This window comes from Gekko japonicus, unplaced genomic scaffold (genome assembly GCF_001447785.1).
Source record: "Gekko japonicus isolate JY-2015 unplaced genomic scaffold, Gekko_japonicus_V1.1 scaffold2024, whole genome shotgun sequence".
Classification (NCBI taxonomy): Eukaryota; Metazoa; Chordata; class Lepidosauria; order Squamata; family Gekkonidae; genus Gekko; species Gekko japonicus.
This window is the reverse complement of record NW_015163149.1, coordinates 76150-93899: the sequence shown is the minus strand read 5'-3', so window position 1 is coordinate 93899 and position 17750 is coordinate 76150. Positions and strand designations below refer to the sequence as shown.

Sequence of the window (17750 nt, the reverse complement as noted above, 5' to 3'; positions counted from 1 at the left end):
TCCCAGAAAAGGGTAGGCAGGTAATTTATATCTACTCAGGAAGGTGGGGTAGGGCTGATAATGCAAGATCACGACTCAGCCCTACCCCACCTTCCTGAGTAGATATAGATTACCTGCCTACCATTTTCCTCCTTCTCACCTTGACACAGAGAGTGCTCCATCTTTCTGTGTTGTACCTCTGAGGATACCAGTCACAGCTGCTGGCGAAATGTCAGGTCCTACCTTGCCAAGACCACAGCCACACATCCCGGAAAACCTACAGCAACTAATTTCCTTGTAAGGCTTGGTCTCCAGGCCCCCGATCATCTTCAGGGACCTGCTGCATTTTGCCCATCTCCTCCTATCGCTCCGTCTTTCTGCCGGGAAAAGAGTCACCGTCCCACTGAAATCCAGCGTCTCAGACAGCCATTAAAAGGCAGCGACACCCCAGAAATCCCCCCTGTGGTCCTAGAGCCCTCTCCCCACCATTCCTGCCATTCCATAGATTATTGCAAATGTTCATTTTAAGAGAAAAAGAAATCAAAAATGCTTCTGAGGGTGAGGAAGTGCCAAGAAGGGGGAGAGGCCTATGTCTTTGAAAAAGCCGGACCTTGGTGACGGAGGACCTTGGATTCGTGGCATGTGGCTTCCCCGTGAGTAAGCATACTTGTGGAGGAGCTGTGGCCCCCCACGTGGAGGATTTCTGGAGCACCTCCCTGGGGCAGAAACATCCCTCCCTCCCTGTGAGCGAAAGGAGGGATCCCCCCGAGGGAGAAGGGATTGGCTGGGGCCGCTCTGGCCTTCTGAAGAGGGTCTGAAACGCAGGCGGGGTTGCTTCAAGCTTCTGTTCGTCCCTTTTCTGTGGAAGTCGCTCCATGTCGAGCCTGAGATGGCGAGCACTTGGGGGGTGGGTGGGGAGATCACATTGTCTGGGGGCTTCTGGCCAGGAAGGAAAATAGCAGGAAGGGATAACTGGGGGGTTGCACCACAATGTCCCAAGCGGGGCTTGGTATATCGGTACGTTGGCTCTCTGTTCCACAAGAATCCAGGCTATGCACTAGACTCTCGCCTGACTCTCGAGAGCCAGTTTGGTGTGTAGTGGTTAGGAGCGCGGACTCTAATCTGGGAGAACAGGTAATGAAGGGCAGGGTATAAATCCAATCTCTTCTCCTTCTTCAATCAATCAGTCGTATTACATCAGCCTCCTCACATTATAAGCAGGCCTTTTATCCCTTGAGGCAGTGAGAGCCAGTTTGGTGTGTAGTGGTTAGGAGCGCGGACTCTAATCTGGGAGAACAGGTAATGAAGGGCAGGGTATAAATCCAATCTCTTCTCCTTCTTCAATCAATCAGTCGTATTACATCAGCCTCCTCACATTATAAGCAGGCCTTTTATCCCTTGAGGCAGTGAGAGCCAGTTTGGTGTGTAGTGGTTAGGAGCGCGGACTCTAATCTGGGAGAACAGGTAATGAAGGGCAGGGTATAAATCCAATCTCCTCCTCCTCCTCCTCTTCTTCACAGCAGGGCATCCTCGGTGCTGTTAAGGGGGCAGGGTTGGGGGTCCTGGGGGGGGGGGAATGCGCAGCTGAATGATTTGCCTTCCCTTTTTTGCTACCTACCTCCGTAATACTTCTTCTTCCTCCCCCCCCCTTTTTGTTCCTCTCTGTGCAGACGTGAGCTCAGACTACCTGAGCACCATAGAGCAGACCGACACGGAGGACCAGTCCGCCTCCACGCTGCGCCACCCAGCCAAGCTGCAGCAGGCACCGCAGAAGGCGTCCAGGGGACTCCCGGGCAGCACCTTCGCCGGCCTCACGCCTGTGTACATTGTCAAAAACGTCGCCCTCAAACAGGTAGCCCTCGCGAGTGGGCCCAGGCGCGGACCTTCCCTTTCCACCCCCAGAAGGAGGGGGGGCAATGCCCCCTCTAAGCTGTGGAGTCTTGTGAGCAAAAATTCCACTTTGTGAGTGACTGGCATTCATAGAATCACAGAATGTTAGAGTTGGAAGGGACCTTGCAGGTCATCTAGTCCAACCCCCTGCACTCTGCAGGAGCATAGCTGAAAGACAGCCCTACAACAGACCCGAAAGGTGGTCGTCCAGCCTCCGCTTGAAAACGTCCAGCGAAGGAGCCTCCACCACCTCCCGAGGCAGTCTCTTCCACTGCTCAACCACTCTTACAGTTAGGAAGTTTCTCCTGATATTTCGCCGGTAACGACTCCCTTGCCATTCCCACCCATTAGATCTAGCCTTGCAATCCGGAGCAAGAGAGAATAGATCTGCTCCATCTCCTACATGACAGCCCTTCAAATACTTGAAGACTGCAATCATGTCCCCTCTAAGCCTTCTCTTTCCCAGGCTGAACATCCCCAATTCTTTCAGCCTTTCCTCGTAAGACTTGGATTCAAACCCTTAAAGTTTGAATTGAAAGCATTAAACCTGTGAGCCAGCGATTTGGCTCCTGCATGAATCAGTTTGCTCTGGAGCCCCATCCTTCCTGAGCTAGGACAAAAATGTGTGAGCCGGAGGCTAAAAAACTGTGAGCTAGCACACATGGACTCAGCTTAGAGGGAACGCTGGGGGGGGGGCAGCCTGCTCCCCGATGCCCTGCGCCCGCCTGTCGCTGGCTGACGCCTGCTCTCGCTTCTTCTCTCCGCAGCCCCTGGGTGCGTCTGCCCCCGCCCAGTTCCTGGCATGGAGCGGCCAGCACTCCCTCGACGGCCTGCAGGCCTCCCCGGCCCGCGTGCTCTTCATCCAGCAGCCGCTGGCCACCCTGAAGCCCCTGCTTCCCAGCCAGAGGTCTGCCGCCAAGGCATCCTTCCCGGCCAGCCTCAGCGCTTACCCCAGAATCGCTCCTCACCCCACCCTTGACCCGCTGCCCAAGGCAGGCCCGCCGGCGGCCGCCCCAACAGGCGACACCAGCAAGAGCAAGCGCTTCTGCCTGGAAGAGGCCTGGGTCTCGTCTTCCAAGCCGGCCGCACCAAAACGCGGGGGGGAGAAGCTGGGAGGAGGGGAGCCACCGCCTCCGCCTCCCTCGGACCCGCCCGCGCCCACTGCTCCCGGCCCGGAGGTCCTCCCCTCCCAGGACGCCGTCACCTCGTCCACCGGCTCCGGGACGGCCGGCTTGGACCAGGCCGAGGCGCGGATGATCTCCCGGGCCTCCAGGAAGCTGGGCTTCGGCAACCCGGGGAGGCAGCGCCGCTTCCAGAACACGGTGGAGATCCTCCAGAAGTCGGGCCTGCTGGGTATCACGCTGAGGACCAAGGAGCTGATCCGGCAGAGCGGCAACACCCAGCGGGACTTGGCCGAGCTGCGGGAGCAGGCCCAGCTCCTCTACGAGGCCGTGCAGAGCAACGACGCCCGGGCCTGGACCCGCCTCCAGGAGGCCATGAGCCGCTCCGCCGACTACTGGGCCAGCAAGGGCGCCACCTCCTACCCGCTGCGGGGGCAGCAGAGCCTGCCGGTCGAGGCCGCCGTGGCAGTGGACGGGGAGAGTCCCCCCGGGTCGCCTGTGAACTTGTCTCTAGCGCCTGACGCCTCCTCGGCGGGCCCGGGGCTGCCTTAAGCCCTTCCTCGCTTTCTTCCCGAGCGAAGGGTTGTTCTCTGAAATTGGCGTTTGGGCCCCTGACCCCCTCGGCCTCCCGCGGGAGCCCTGAGCACAAGGCCGGGCTGGCCCTCTCCGACCTGGACCACGGGCCACTTGGGACTTGGAGGGCCACGGAGATCCGGCGTGCGCTTGCAGATGGACTCTGAGAGTGGGGGCGGGGAGGGGGTGTCTTTGGGCCCTGGCAAATCGGGGCAGGCCCTGCCGGCCCGGCCTGGGGGCTCTATTGGTGTAGGGAGGGGGCGCTTGCCGGACCGGGTTGCTGGGGGAGGCGGGGAAAGACAAGCGGCTTTTGCATCGATCGCGTCACGAGCTCGGGGCTGCGTCTGTCTTCTGAGAGCGGGACTCGGCCGGGGCTTTCCGGCAACCTTCAGGGGCTCTCAGTTTGGGGGGGGGGTCTCCCCCGCCCTGGCTCTTCGGGGGGTCCTCCTGGCTGTAAGGAAGCCAGCCAGCCAGCCACCCCCACCTTCCGCCCGAACTGCCATGGGAGAAGAGAACAGCTCCCTCCCTGCAGGAGGTGAAGGGTGAGCCTGTACTGCTCCGTCTGCCTGGTGGAGAGCTCTGCCTCTCTGGAGAAGCTTGCGGGCGCTGCCGCCGCCGACCGAAGACGGTGCAATAAAAAGATATCTTTTGGCTGCCGTTCTGTGACTCTTTGTGAGTAGTGGTCGCGTCTGCGTGTGTGTGTTGACTCCAAGAAGCCTGCGTTGGAATAGCCGGCTGTTGGGTGTTTCAGGATGAACCCCACATTTAGGGCTGTTCTCTTCCCTGGTCTGGAGGGGCCAGCCCCTCCTCCACGGCAGGCACACAAAAGAAACCCCCACCCCGAAATAATCCGGTGCCTTGCTGGGGCTTGGAGGAATTGCCCAGTAGGGAGTGAAAGGAGTGAGTATGTGGTTTTTTTGGGGGGGGGGGATTTTCTCAGGCTGGAGGCTGTCAGTGCAGGAAACAGTTCTCTTCCCCCCCCAATTTTGCCTAAAACGCACCTGCTTCCCACTTGCCTTGAAAGCCCCTTGCTGGGGTCGCCATAAGAGCCAGTTTGATGTAGTGCGCAGAGTCTAATCTGGGAGAACCAGGTTTGATTCCCCACTCCTCCACTTGCAGCTGCCGGATGACCTTGGGCAAGCCATAGCTCTGTCAGAGCTGTCCTTGAAAAAGAGCAGTTTCTGTGAGAGCTCTCTCAGCCCTGCGTACCTCACAGGGTGTCTGTTGCGGGGAGGGGAAGGGAAAGGAGTTTGTAAGCCGCTCTAAGACACCTTCGGGTAGTGAAGGGCGGGGTATAAATCCAATCTCTTCTTCCGTCTCCACTTGCACCTGGCTGGATGACCTTGGGCAAGCCACAGTTCTGACAAGAGCTGTTCTTGAAAAAGAGCCGTTTCTGTCAGAGCTCTCTCAGCCCTGCCTACCTCACAGGGTGTCTGTTGTGGGAAGGGGGGAGTCTGTAAGCCGCTCTGAGACACCTTCGGGTAGTTCAGGGCGGGGTATAAATCCAGTTTCCTCTTCCTCCTAAGTTGGTTGTAACTCAACAGCCCTTTACGGAGACAGACACTTCCCGCTGAAATAAACACCAGTGCTTCTCACCATTGGCAACCTGCGATTATCTGTTTGCTCAGAAACAAGTCCTGTTCTGCCAAGCGTCTCCTCCCTGCAATTTTCCTTTTAATGTCACGGCGGGTAATAGGAATACAGAACAGTGAATTTGGCTGCAAGGTGTAAAAGCAGGGTGACTGTGTCTCCACCGCCTCCCGGAGCTGACAATGATTCACTAATGTTGTGGCTGAGAATGGGAAGTGATGAATTGCGCTGGAAGGAGATGGGGGGGGGGCGCAGGTTGGGAGAACGACCTTGTGTGGCACTTTGCTGGGGGAAAGGGAGGAAGGGGCGTTGCGGCCCAGGTTGGCACCAGAGTTGTATTTTATGCTTAAGAGGCAGCCGTGGCCCAGATACCAACAAAGATGGGAGAAGAGGAGGGGGCTTTATGTTGTCAGCCAAGCCGCTTTGAACTCTGTAAGGAAGTGAAGGAACGCAGGGGTGTCTAATGTCTTTGGTTGGATTCATAGAATGTTAGTTGGAGGGGACCTTGCAGGTCATCTAGTCCAGCCCCCTGCACTCTGCAGGAACACAGCTGAAAGAAAGCCCTACAACATACCCAAAAGAGGGTCGTCCAGCCTCCGCTTGAAAACGCCCAGCGAAGGAGCCTCCACCACCTCCCGAGGCAGTACGTTCCACTGCTCAACCACTCTCACAGGAATTTTCTCCTGATATTTAGCCGGTAACGACTCCCTTGTGATTTCCACCCATTAGACCTAGTCTTGCTGTGCTGCCTGGATGAGGGCTGAAAGACGAAGGTGGAAAGAGGGCTGCCTGGCTACGTACGCGTGTGGCCTGTCTGTCCGCCCAGGGAACAGTTTGGGCTGCGTCCTGTTAGCGACTGCTGAAGGGGAAGGCCTTGAAAAAATGCGGACTCATGCTGGATAGGAATTCTCCCCACCCCACCCATGGCTGTGAAGCGAGCTTAGGGACTGGGGCAGGCATGATCACCAGGTGGCTCTTCCAGAGGAGGAAGAAGGGCCCCTGAGGGCTTGCCAACTTCCAGGTGGGTTGCACCCCACCAGTGTTCACTGTGCAAAAAGGGTTCTAGTCCAATTACAGTCCATGAATTTGCTGCTTTTTGTTTCTTTATTTAACGTCATGCAGTGGTGGTGCTGCTCCCAACGACTGCAGATTTCCCGGGTAAACAATCTCTTTCCTCAGTGCTTCGTCAGGTCGCTTCATACTTGGGAGCCCCATGCTCTACATCTCCTAACGCAGAATTAATCTTGTATTTTCTCGGCAAGGGAAGCATTGAGTCACTGTGGTCCGTTTGTGGCTGGAACTTCCAGGAGGGCTGGAGATCTCGCATGATCCCATGAAGCTGCCTTAAACCGAATCAGACCCTCGGTCTTCCAAAGTCTTGTCTGCTCAGCCTGGCAGTGGCTCGCCAGGGTCTCGGGCAGAAAGGGGTCTTTCCCATCCCCTCCTGCCTGGTCCTCTTAGCTGGACGTGTCAGGGATTGGACCTGGGACCTTCTGCATGCCAAGCAGAGGATCGCCCACTGAGCCACAGCCCCTCCCGTCTCCTGGGCTTGCAGCCAGTGTTCCTCTAAGCTGAGTTAGTGTGAGTTACCTCACTGTTTTTTAGCCTCCGGCTCACAGATTTTTGTCTCCGCTCAGGGAGGAGGGCTCCAGACTGCAGTGTTCCCTCTAAGCTGAGTTAGTGTGAGCTAGCTCACAATTTTCTAGCCTCTGGCTCACAGATTTTTGTCTTAGCTCAGGAAGGCTGGCTCCAGAGACTAATTTATGCAGCAGCCAAATCACCTGCTCACAACTTTAATGCCAGTAGCGCACAATGTAGAATTTTTGCTCACAAGTCTCCACAGCTTAGAGGGAACACAGAGCAAACTAATTCATGCAGCAGCCAAATCACTTGCACACAACTTTAATGCCAGTAGCTCACAAAGCAGAATTTTTGCACACAAGACCTTACAGCTTAGAGGGAGCGTTGGTCACAGCTCGTCTCCAGACCAGAGAGATCAGTTCCCCTGGAGGGAATGGCTACTTTGGACAGTGGACTTTGCAGCGTTATATCCCTGCTGACCGACCTCTCTGGAGGGACAATTAAGGTCGCCAACCTCCCGGTGATGCTAAGAGAATAAAGAACTATGGAATAATCTTTATTGTATATACAATAAGATTATTGCATCATGGTTCTTTATTCTCCCAGCATCTATATGACCGTGTTCTCGCTTGTTTTTCTGCCCTCCAGGCGATGGCTGGGGGACCTCCTGGTATTGCAATGTTCCCTCTAAGCTGTGGAGTCTTGTGAGCAAAAATTCTACTTTGTGAGCTCCTGATGCATTAAAGTTGTGAGCGAGCGATTTGGCTGCTGCATGAATGAGTTTGCTCTGGAGCCCTCCTTCCTGAGCTAAGACAAAAATGTGTGAGCCGGAGGCTAAAAAAACTGTGAGCTAACTCACACTAACTCAGCTTAGAGGGAACAAAATTATTTGCAACTGATCTTCAGCTCAACACAGATCGGTTTCCCTGCACAAACTTTGCAGATCGGTTTCCCTGTGTGGCATTGCACCGTCCCCTCCCCTGCCTCCAGGCCCCCTAAATCTCCATGAATTGGCAAACTAAACCCCCGAGCCCTTTTGCCAAAAATCCCTCCTAAGGGCCATGCAGAGGTGTGCAATGCGCCTCCCCGCCACAGAGGGCGTGCTGAGCTAGAGGTAGAGGCATTTCCGGTTCCGGCCAGGAAACAAGATGGGGAGCCATGGAGATGGCGGCCTAGAGCGGCCGCACACGGCTCTACGAGGCGGGGAAGAGCGGCTCTTCCTCTCGCCCGCCGTCCCAAAGGGTCGCGCCCGAAACGGACTGGATAACCATAGAGCCGGCCTTTCCTCCCTCCTTTTTACCGACCACAGAGACGAAAAAAGGTCTTCTCTGTGTCGGACTCCGCTTCTCAACCACAGAGTCGGGAAGAGGACCAGAAAATTGCCGCGCCTAGAAGAACCGGCGTGTCTGACGGGAGGAGGACCCCGGGAGGCGGCGGGCGGGCTTCAGTCGCCGAGGCTCGATTAGCCGCGCTAGCCGTCTAACTCCATGATGCCGAGGCCTTAGAAACGTCTCCGCCGCGCAGGAGGTGGTGCGCATGCGCCAGGGGCAGGTGAGCCTTGGCCATTGGCCGAGCAACAGCCAATCGGGAAGCGCCTCTTAGGGCAGTCAGGTGGAGGGAGGCGTTGCTATGGGGATTTCAGGAGGGGTTTGAGGAAAGGAGGTCATGACCCCGGGGATGTTTCCCGGATGCCAGGAAGTCTCTGCCCGCAGAGAGATTCCAATTCCTTCCCTGCAGCTGGGGAGGGATGGCAATAGGCGCTTAGCCAAATATTGGCTAGAATGCATCTGCTTTTGCAGAAGCAAAGTTTGTTAACGTAAGGGTTCCTATTCTGTGTTCCTTTATGCCAGAGGATCCTTATGCCATTAATGAAAGACACCTGTAAATATATGAGAGACCTCCCCGTTGACAATAGTTAAAGATATAGAAACAACCAGGGAAACGTTTTGTATATAATGCAAAAAATACTATATTGAAATTCTATACAAAGTGTAAATTAATTTTTAAAGTGCTTGATTCATAAATTCATAGAAGATCACCTATACGTTCATACATAAAAATCTCAATATTTAATAGTGTGCAGCAGACTGGACTGGAGCCTGATATGATTGTTGTTTCCTATTTGGAATATAAGCTTTGATAAGCAGAGAGGAAAGTTTTGGAAAACAAAAGAGACGACACTCACAAAATGGTATACAAGAAACTTTATTGTGCAAATTGATGAATAAGAGAATATACCTCTGAAGAAGTCTAGGAGCGAAATGAAGACTCATGCCGGAAGCTTCATTAATGCATCAATGTACTGTGATTCTCTTAATGTATTGTGATTCGCTTACAAAATATTGAGATTTTTATGTATGAACAGGTGATCTTCTATGAATTTATGAATCAAGCACTTTAAAAATTAATTTACGCTTTGTATAAAATTTTAATAGAGTATTTATTGCATTATATACAAAACGTTTCCCTGGTTGTTTCTATACCTTTAATTAATATAAGACATGCAATAAAAACCAGTACTTTATTGTCAAGCATTAATCACTAAGAGAAGAAAGCTTGAGTCCAGGGGCACCTTTAAGACCAACAAAGTCTAATTCTGGGTATAAACATTCGTGTACATGCACAGCACACGAAAGCTCATACCCAGAATTAAACATTGTTGACCTTAACGGAGCCACTGGACTCAAGCTTTGTTCTGTTGCTTCAGACCGTAGAATCATGGAATGTTAGAGTTGGAAGGGACCTTGCAGGTCATCTAGTCCAGCCCCCTGTACTCCGCAGGAGCACAGCCGAAAGATAGCCCTAAAACAGACCCGAAAGATGGTCGCCCAGCCTCCGCTTGAAAACATCCAGCAAAGGAGCCTCCACCACCTCCCGAGGCAGACTGTTCCACTGCTCAATCACTCTTACAGTCAGGAAGTTTCTCCTGATATTTAGCCAGTAAGGACTCCCTTGTAATTCCCACCTATTAGATCTAGTCTTGAAATCCGGAGCAAGATGTGCTCCACCTTCTACATGACAGCCCTTCAAATATCTGAAGACTGCAACCATGTCCCCTCTAAGCCTTCTCTTTCCCAGGCTAAACAGACCCGACTCTTTTAGTCTTTCCTCGTAAGACTTGGACTCCAACCCTCTCACCATCCTGGTTGCCCTCTTCTGGACACGCTCGAGCTTGTCAACGTCCTTCCTAAAATGTGGTGCCCAAAACTGGACACAGGACTCCAGGTCCAACACGGCGACCCGCCTGAATCTGTTAATCACTCATGTTTATAAAAAGAAAAGACCAGCCAGTGCTTGATGCAAATGTTGCATCATTCCCTTCATAGATTAAAACCTGGCTGTAAAAGATGCATCCTGTGAATTTTATGGAAGTTCGGTAAGGTTGCCAGCCTAACCGGTATGGGAGTGCAGCTGGATTTGAATCCAGTAGCTCTTTACAGACCAAGATTGGGTGGACGGATATGAGCTTTCGAGAGCCAAAGCTTTGTGTCAGATATGCAGGTGGATTCCCTGAGCCGGGTGTTTGTGAAGTTGCAGATCTGAGCTGATGTCAGGAGACTGCCCATAGAGGCGGTGGTGCTGATCGTGAGAGGTATGGGGGGTAGGTTTAGGGTCCAGGGTATGAGAGGCTTTTATCAGCATGTGGAGCTGAACCCTGGAGCAGATTTCTAGCAAGTGCAGCTTCAGTAATCCAGGTTAAAGATTATCTTTGTCCCTTTACCCACATATATAGGGGGCAGCCACATTTGATATGAGTTGAGCCATGTTGTCTTCAAGGGCAGCCTGTTTTAGAGCACATTGCAGTAGTCAAGTCTGGAAGCTACTGCTTTGCGAATCAGCAAGGCAAGGTCAGCTCTGTCAAGGAATGTCTACATTCTTCTTTAAAGTAAAAAATAAAGCAGACCTCCAAGAAGGATAGGTCTTATATTAAAAAAATAAATTAACATAGAAAAATACGGGCTAACTGCTGATGTCTGTTCAGCTTCATCACTGCCTTTATGGCATCCTTCCTTCCCTCTTCTTCCTACTCGGATGCCTTGTCCGCTGCTTTCGACATTCTCCTGCTTGTTGTCTTGTTCCCTTCATGCAAAACAAAAATAGGGACCAGGTTGGAACAAATCCAAAACAAATCAAATGCTCACCTTGACACAGAGAGTACTCCATCTTTCTGTGTTATACCTCTGAGGATGCCAGTCACAGCTAGTGGCGAAATGTCAGGTTCTACAATGCCAAGACCACTGCCGCACAACCCGGAAAATCCACAGCAACTAAAGCAAACACCGTGTATAAAAATTCTAAAAAGGCAAGTAAAATAATTTTGATAGACTATAAAGATATTAAAGGCCAGATAAAGGCCAAATCAGTCAATCCTAAAAGAAATCAACCCTGACTGTTCCCTGGAAGGCCAGGTAATGAAACTGAAGCCAGGTAATGAAACTGAAACCCCACCCCCATAAACTCTGTGGCCATAGTTAGGGTAATTTGTGTGACTAGCACCATATGTAAGCCGCTCAGAGACCCCCTGAGAAAGGGGGTTCGAGCGGGATATAAAGTCTAAAGTTAAATAAATAAATAAATAAATAAATACTTTGGCCACCAAATGAGAAGGGAGCACTCACTGGAGAAGACCCTGATGCTGGGAAAGATTGAAGGTCAAAAAAGACGGGGACGGCATAGGATGAGATGGTTAGACAGTGTCATAGATGCAACGAACATGAAATTGAGCAAACTCCAGAGGACGGCGGAAGACCGGAAGGCCTGGCGTAGTCTGGTCCATGGGGTCGCGAAGAGTCGGACTTGACTGTGCGACTGAACAACAACAAAAATCATAATATTAAGCAAGTGTAGTCAACATATATACAACATGAGAAAAATAAACTCACAAATTCTGATGCACCATAAAGTTCAGACATAAACAAGAGACCAAAAACTTTCCCCGTGTTTGTTGTAAGGATGGAGACTGGTTCCAGAAAATAATTTATACAAGGAATTGGTAAGAGTTATTTTCATTGTATGCTAACATTTACTATGAACAGTGTTCCCTCTAAGCTGAGTTAGTGTGAGCTAGCTCACAGTTTTTTCGCCTCCGGCTCATGCATTTTTGTCTTAGCTCAGGAAGAATGGCTCCAGAGCCAGCTAATTGATGCAGTAGCCAAATCACCTGCTCACAACTTTAATGCCAGTCGCTCACAAAGTAGGATTTTGGCTCATGAGACTCCACAGCTTAGAGGGAACATTGACTATGAATACAGAATTTTGTAAAGGATCAGTTTATATCGTATTTAAAGTGATTCTTGAGAAAGAAAGCTGGAAACGGCTTGTGCATCCGGGGAGCCGTCGGATCGCCTCTCCTGTAGTGACAGGATTGTGGTTGGCTTCTCTTACAAGTAGCAAGCTGTGGAAGAAGAATACTTCTGGATTATTAATCCTTTTACACTAGCAGGACACCTAGAAAAGAGAATCCCTGCAACTTTTTATTTCCAGATCTCTCTCTCTTGTTTACGTATGAACTTCATGGTGCATCGGAATTTGTGATTTTATTTTTCACATCTTGTACATATTTTGACATATTTTGGTAACTGCGTTCCGTGCGCCTTGGTGTTTAGTCATGCCGGCCACATGACCACGGAAACGTCTTCGGACAGCGCTGGCTCTTCGGCTTTGAAATGGAGATGAGCACCGCAACCCTAGAGTCGGATTCGACTGGCTTTCGAGCAAGGGAACCTTTACCTTTACATATTTTGACTACTTTTGCTTATTATTATGATTATTATATTTAAAATAGTATATATATATATATATATTATATACATTCCTTGTAGTCTATCAAAATCATCATACATGGTGTTTGCTTTGTTTTGGATTCGTTCCCTTCGTGGCTTGATCTGGGGGTGGGGAGGGGTTTACCTACGCTAACCTCTCTTTTCCCTTACAGAAGGTGCACTGTGAACGTCGCATTACTGGCAGTTTCTCTTCCAAGTAGACAGTGTCCCTAAGCATACTATGATGTTGGCTGTTGTGGTTCCCTTCTGACAGGTAAGGAGCCTCTTGTGCAGTTCTGGCTTCCGCGTATGTATTCCCCCTCCGAAACCGGAAAGCACCTAGACAGGGCAGAGCCGTAGTCTCAAGACGCCAGTAAGCCTTATTTCGTGCAGCAATTCATTAGCTACCTCTCTACCTTATAGGAACTTAAGGCAGCTCACAATGTAAACAATAATTAAAGGCATAAAAACCACTAATCAAGATTAATGATTTAAAACTGCCGGTAGGCAGAAGAACGAATGAGCTGCTGTCGTGAATAAAAGTGTCTTCAGCCGCTTCCTAAAGATCAAGAGTAAAAGGGGCCAGGGGCACCTAGCCGGAGAGGTTGCTCCATAGCCATGGGGCTGCCACGGAAAAGACCCTGTTTCATGTCCCCACCAGATGACGGGCTACTCAACAGGGCCTCTCTCTGTGTTGTTCCGCCTGGCCTTTGGCCAAGGTGGCGGACGTCCACTCCATTCCAGCCTCTCCCGTTTACGGTCCTCGTCGCTGTGCCTCATCCAAACTGACCCTGCTGGAAGCTTGCTGACTGCACAAGGCACTTGAATTCTCCGTCCTGTTGCCATTTACTTGTTCATGTAAACATGTTTGAGATTTTATGTTTAACTTTTTAATGTTTCTTAACCTGTATACTGTTACCCGCCCTGCGCTTGCTTGTGGGATAGGACGTGAGATAAACCAAACCAAATCGAGTCAATAAATAATACCAGGTACAGGCCCCGGTATCTCCAGTTAAAGGGCAGGAGCTCTTCTCCGACATGCAATGAAAAGCACCTTCCCCTGCCTGAGATCCCAGACAGCTGCTGCCAGAACAGACAGTCCTAAGCCAGAGAGACTAAAGGCCGCTTTGTGCAGTTGGCACAGAGTTACATACAGCCAGCCTCCAGCTACAGGGAGCAAGATGGAAGGCGGCTCTAAGAGATTCATTCTTGAATGTCGAGACAGTCTGCGACTGCAATAAAAAAAAGGCCAGCGCTATGCTGGGAATTATTAGGAAGGGAACTGAACACAAATCAGCCAGTATCATAATGCCCCTGTATAAATCAACGGTGCGACCTCATTTGGAGTACTGTGTACAGTTCTGGTCACCACACCTCAAAAAGGATATTATAGCATCGGGAAAAGTGCAGAAAAGGACAACTAGAATGATAAAAGGGTTGGGACACTTTCCCAATGAAGAAAAGTTAAAGCACTTGGGGTTCTTTAGCTTGGAGAAACGACGGCTGAGAGGTGACATTATCGAAGTTTATCAGATTATGCATGGGATAGAGCAGGTAGAGAAAGTACTTTTCTCCCTTTCTCACCATATAAGAACTCGTGGGCACTCCATGAAATTGCTGAGCAGCTGGGTTAGAACAGATAAAAGGAAGTCCATCTTCACCCAAAGAGTGATGAACACATGGAATTCACTGCCACAGGAGGTGGCGATGGCTACAAGCTTCAAGAGGGAATTAGTTAAGCATATGGAGCAAAGGTCCATTGGTGGCTCTTAGTCACAAGGTATAGACTTGGACTGCAAGAAGATCAAATCAGTCAATCCTAAAAGAAATCAACCCTGACTGTTCCCTGGAAGGCCAGATAATGAAACTGAAGCTCAAATACTTTGGCCACCCAATGAGAAGGGAGCACTCACTGGAGAAGACCCTGATGCTGGGAAAGACTGAAGGTCAAAGAAGACGGGGACGGCAAAGGATGAGATGGTTAGACAGTGTCATCGATGCAACGGACATGAAGTTGAGCCAACTTCAGAGGACGGCGGAAGACAGGAGGGCCTGGTGGGAGCTGGTCCATAGGGTCGCAAAGAGTCGGACTCGACTGTGCGACTGAACAACAACAACAACAAATAGATAGGAACTCTCGGGCTGGGGCGAGTGATGCTCTGGATTCTTGGTGCTTTGGGGGGGGCAACAGTGGGAGGGCTCCTAGTGTCCTGGCCCCACTGGTGGACCTCCTGAGGGCACCTGGTGTTTTTGGCCCCTGTGTGACAGAGTGATGGACTGGATGGGCCATTGGTCTGATCCAACATGGGCTTCTCTTGTGTTCTTATATGGAGCAGAGGTCCATCAGTGGCTATTAGCCACAAGGCGTAGATAGGAACTCTCGGTCTGGGGCAAGTAATGTTCTGTATTCTTGGTGCCTGGGGGGGGGGCGCACAGTGGGAGGGCTTCTAGTGTCCTGGCCCCACTGCTGGACCTCCTGAGGGCACCTGGTATTTCTGGCCACTGTGTGTCACAGAGTGTTGGACTGGATGGGCCTTTGGCCTGATCCAACATTGGCCTCTCTCTTGTGTTCTTATGACTGTTTCCAGGAGCTGTGGAGATGGAGCCTCCCCCGGCTGAGACCACCTCTGGAGGGAGGAAGAGGTTCACTGTGAGGACAGAGGATGAGGACGACAACGTGACACCGGTATAAAGCCGGCGGGAGGAGCTGGGATGTCTCTTGAAGGGGCCCCTCTTTTGCCTCCGCGCTCTTCCTGGTGCGGCCGCCGAGATGGGTCTTCTCCGTCTGCCTCCAGGCAGCCTTTGAACCCTGTTCTCCCCTTCCCAGGCCCAGCTGCTCTTCAAGCCTTCCAGCACTTCAAGCCCCTCCCCAGCCCCCCAGGCTCCGGTCAGGTCAGACGGGGCCACCTATGCAGACTACGTGGTGGAGAAAGCGGCCTCCGCCTCCTCCTCGGTCCCCCAGGCCAAGCCGCCGCCGGCCCTGACTGCGTCGGCCACCAGACCCCACAGCTCCCTGGCCGTGCAGGGGAACCCGGAAGACAAAGAACCGCCCTCGAACCCTGCTCCGAAACCGGGGGCAAAGCACAACTCCATCATCGTCAGTCCTCGGCAGGTGAGAGAGGGCGGAGCAAGAAATGTCCAGAAGAGGGCAACCAGGATGGTGGGAGGGTTGGAGTCCAGGTCTTACGAGGAAAGGCTGAAAGAGTCGGGTCTGTTTAGCCTGGGAAAGAGAAGGCTTAGAGGGGACACGATTGCAGTCTTCAAGTATCTGAAGGGCTGCCGTGTAGAAGACGGAGCAGATCTATTCTCTCTTGCTCCGGATTGCAAGACTAGGTCTAATGGGTGGAAATTACAAGGGAGTCGTTACCGGCTAAATATCAGGAGAAACTTCCTAACTATCAGAGTGGTTGAGCAGTGGAACGGACTGCCTCGGGAGGTGGTGGAGGCTCCTTCGCTGGACATTTTCAAGCAGAGGCTGGATGACCATCTTTTGGGTATATTGTAGGTATGTAGGGCTGTCTTTCGGCTCTGCTCCCACAGAGTGCAGGGGGTTGGGCTAGATGACCTTCAAGGTCCCTTCCAACTCTAACATTCTATGATTCTATGATAAGAAGGAACGCCTGGCCCAGCCTCCGGCTCACACGTTTTTGTCCTAGCTCAGGAAGGAGGGCTCCGGGCCAAACTCTTTTTTTTTTAATTCACAATTTATTAATTTCTGTAGTGCGCGATAATTACAGAACATTGAACTATTTTCCAACAGTCCTACAATTATAGCCAGTTTGGTGTAGTGGTTAAGTGCGCGGACTCTAATCTGGGAGGACTGGGTTTGATTCCCCACTCCTCCACTTCCACTTGGCTGGATGACCTTGGGCAAGCCGTAGTTCTGACAAGAGCTGTTCTTGAAAAAGAGCAGTTTCTGTCAGAGCTCTCTCAGCCCCACCTACCTCACGGGGTGTTTGTTTGTCTGTTGTGGGGAGGGGAAGGGAAAAGGAGTTTGTATAAGCCGCTCTGAGACTCCTTTGGGTAGTGAAGGGCCATGGGGTATAAATCCAATCTCTTCTTCTTCTTCATAAATCCATTTCCTTAAGTCAACATTGCTTCCCAAAGATTGCAATAATTCATCTGAATGTAGCTGCTGTGCTGCAGACCAACACGGCCGCCCTCTAGAAGTGTCCTCCTTGGCAATGAGTGGAAAGCACTCTGCATGTGGTCAGAGGTCATCTTTATCTTTGCCAGTGGTCCATCTGGGCCAGGCTGAGCCCGACTGTTTCGAGGCCTCCTGGTTGCAGAGGGAGTTTTGAAAATGTTCCCAGTTCCTGAGGAAAAACCAGGCCGCTTTCATTCCGCTCCCTCTCCCGTGGGTGCCAGCTCACTTGCGGGATCCTGATCCGGTGGCCACGGGCGGCAGAGCGAGGTGGTCTCTCCTGTCTTCACTCTCAGACCCTGACTTGGGCTTCCCTTCTTTCCTCAGAGGGGGAACCCCATCCTGAAGTTTATCCGGAACGTGCCGTGGGAGTTCGGTGAGATCGTCCCCGATTATGTCCTGGGCCAGAGCACCTGTGCCCTGTTCCTGAGGTGAGCATTTGCACACGGGGCCTCACGCACGCCTACAAGCCACTGCACTTGTTCCAGAGTCCTTTGCCTGCCTCTCTAGAATAAGACGTGTTTGGTTTCCATTGAAACAATGTGAAATTCAGCTCTGCTGTTCGCCTCTTTGGCCCTGTAACCTTCAGCAGTTTTCTTCACTTCCCGCTTCCTCACCCAGGAGCACACAGTCCCTCCCACCGAGTGAGGATTCTCTGGGCAAAGCTGGCTTCAGCAATCCGGTATTGGAATGTTTGTGAACATTCCGTGACACCCTCACAGTGGTCTTCCCCCAGCCGGTGGCGTTTACAGCCAGGAAAGTGGCAATTCCTTCAAGGGCCCACCATCAGAATAACGTCGATGCGCAGCTCCAGGGACCAGGAAAGAGACAGACGGTGCCGTCACACATGCCGAACAACGCACTTCCAGTGCACTTTCGTGATCGTTGGCGAGTGGATTTTACTGTGTGAAACAGCCGCAAAGTGCATTGAAAGTGCGTTATTCAGTGTGATGTTTCCCCCCCACCGTTGGGCACATTGAAGGCTCTTCTCATAAAAGAGCTGTGTTTGGGCTCCAGAACTAGGGTGCCTGGTCCTGACCCGTCAGTCTGGCCCCACTTGGTTGTTGTCCGGGGGGGGGGGGGGTTCCCCCGTCTGACTTCCCAGGGGGC

General features: G+C 51.8%; 2 protein-coding genes across 3 annotated transcripts in view; both read left to right on the top strand.

Moving 5' to 3' along the window:
- Positions 1 to 4215, top strand: part of LOC107106821 (CLOCK-interacting pacemaker-like) — a 29101-nt gene extending 24886 nt beyond the window's left edge. For both annotated transcript variants that reach the window (XM_015407033.1, XM_015407032.1), the window contains exons 3-4: positions 1650 to 1831; positions 2637 to 4215. In XM_015407033.1, coding sequence (XP_015262519.1) covers positions 1650 to 1831; positions 2637 to 3542 — 1088 coding nt within the window. In that variant the 3' untranslated portion in view covers positions 3543 to 4215. The remainder of the gene's footprint in view (positions 1 to 1649; positions 1832 to 2636) is intronic.
- A 3697-nt stretch (positions 4216 to 7912) lies between these two features.
- Positions 7913 to 17750, top strand: part of ERCC1 (excision repair cross-complementation group 1) — a 15200-nt gene continuing 5362 nt past the window's right edge. Inside the window, exons 1-5 of the mRNA XM_015407034.1 lie at positions 7913 to 8285; positions 12670 to 12770; positions 15085 to 15182; positions 15324 to 15608; positions 16968 to 17071. Of these exons, the coding sequence (XP_015262520.1) occupies positions 15096 to 15182; positions 15324 to 15608; positions 16968 to 17071 (476 nt within the window). The 5' untranslated portion in view covers positions 7913 to 8285; positions 12670 to 12770; positions 15085 to 15095. The remainder of the gene's footprint in view (positions 8286 to 12669; positions 12771 to 15084; positions 15183 to 15323; positions 15609 to 16967; positions 17072 to 17750) is intronic.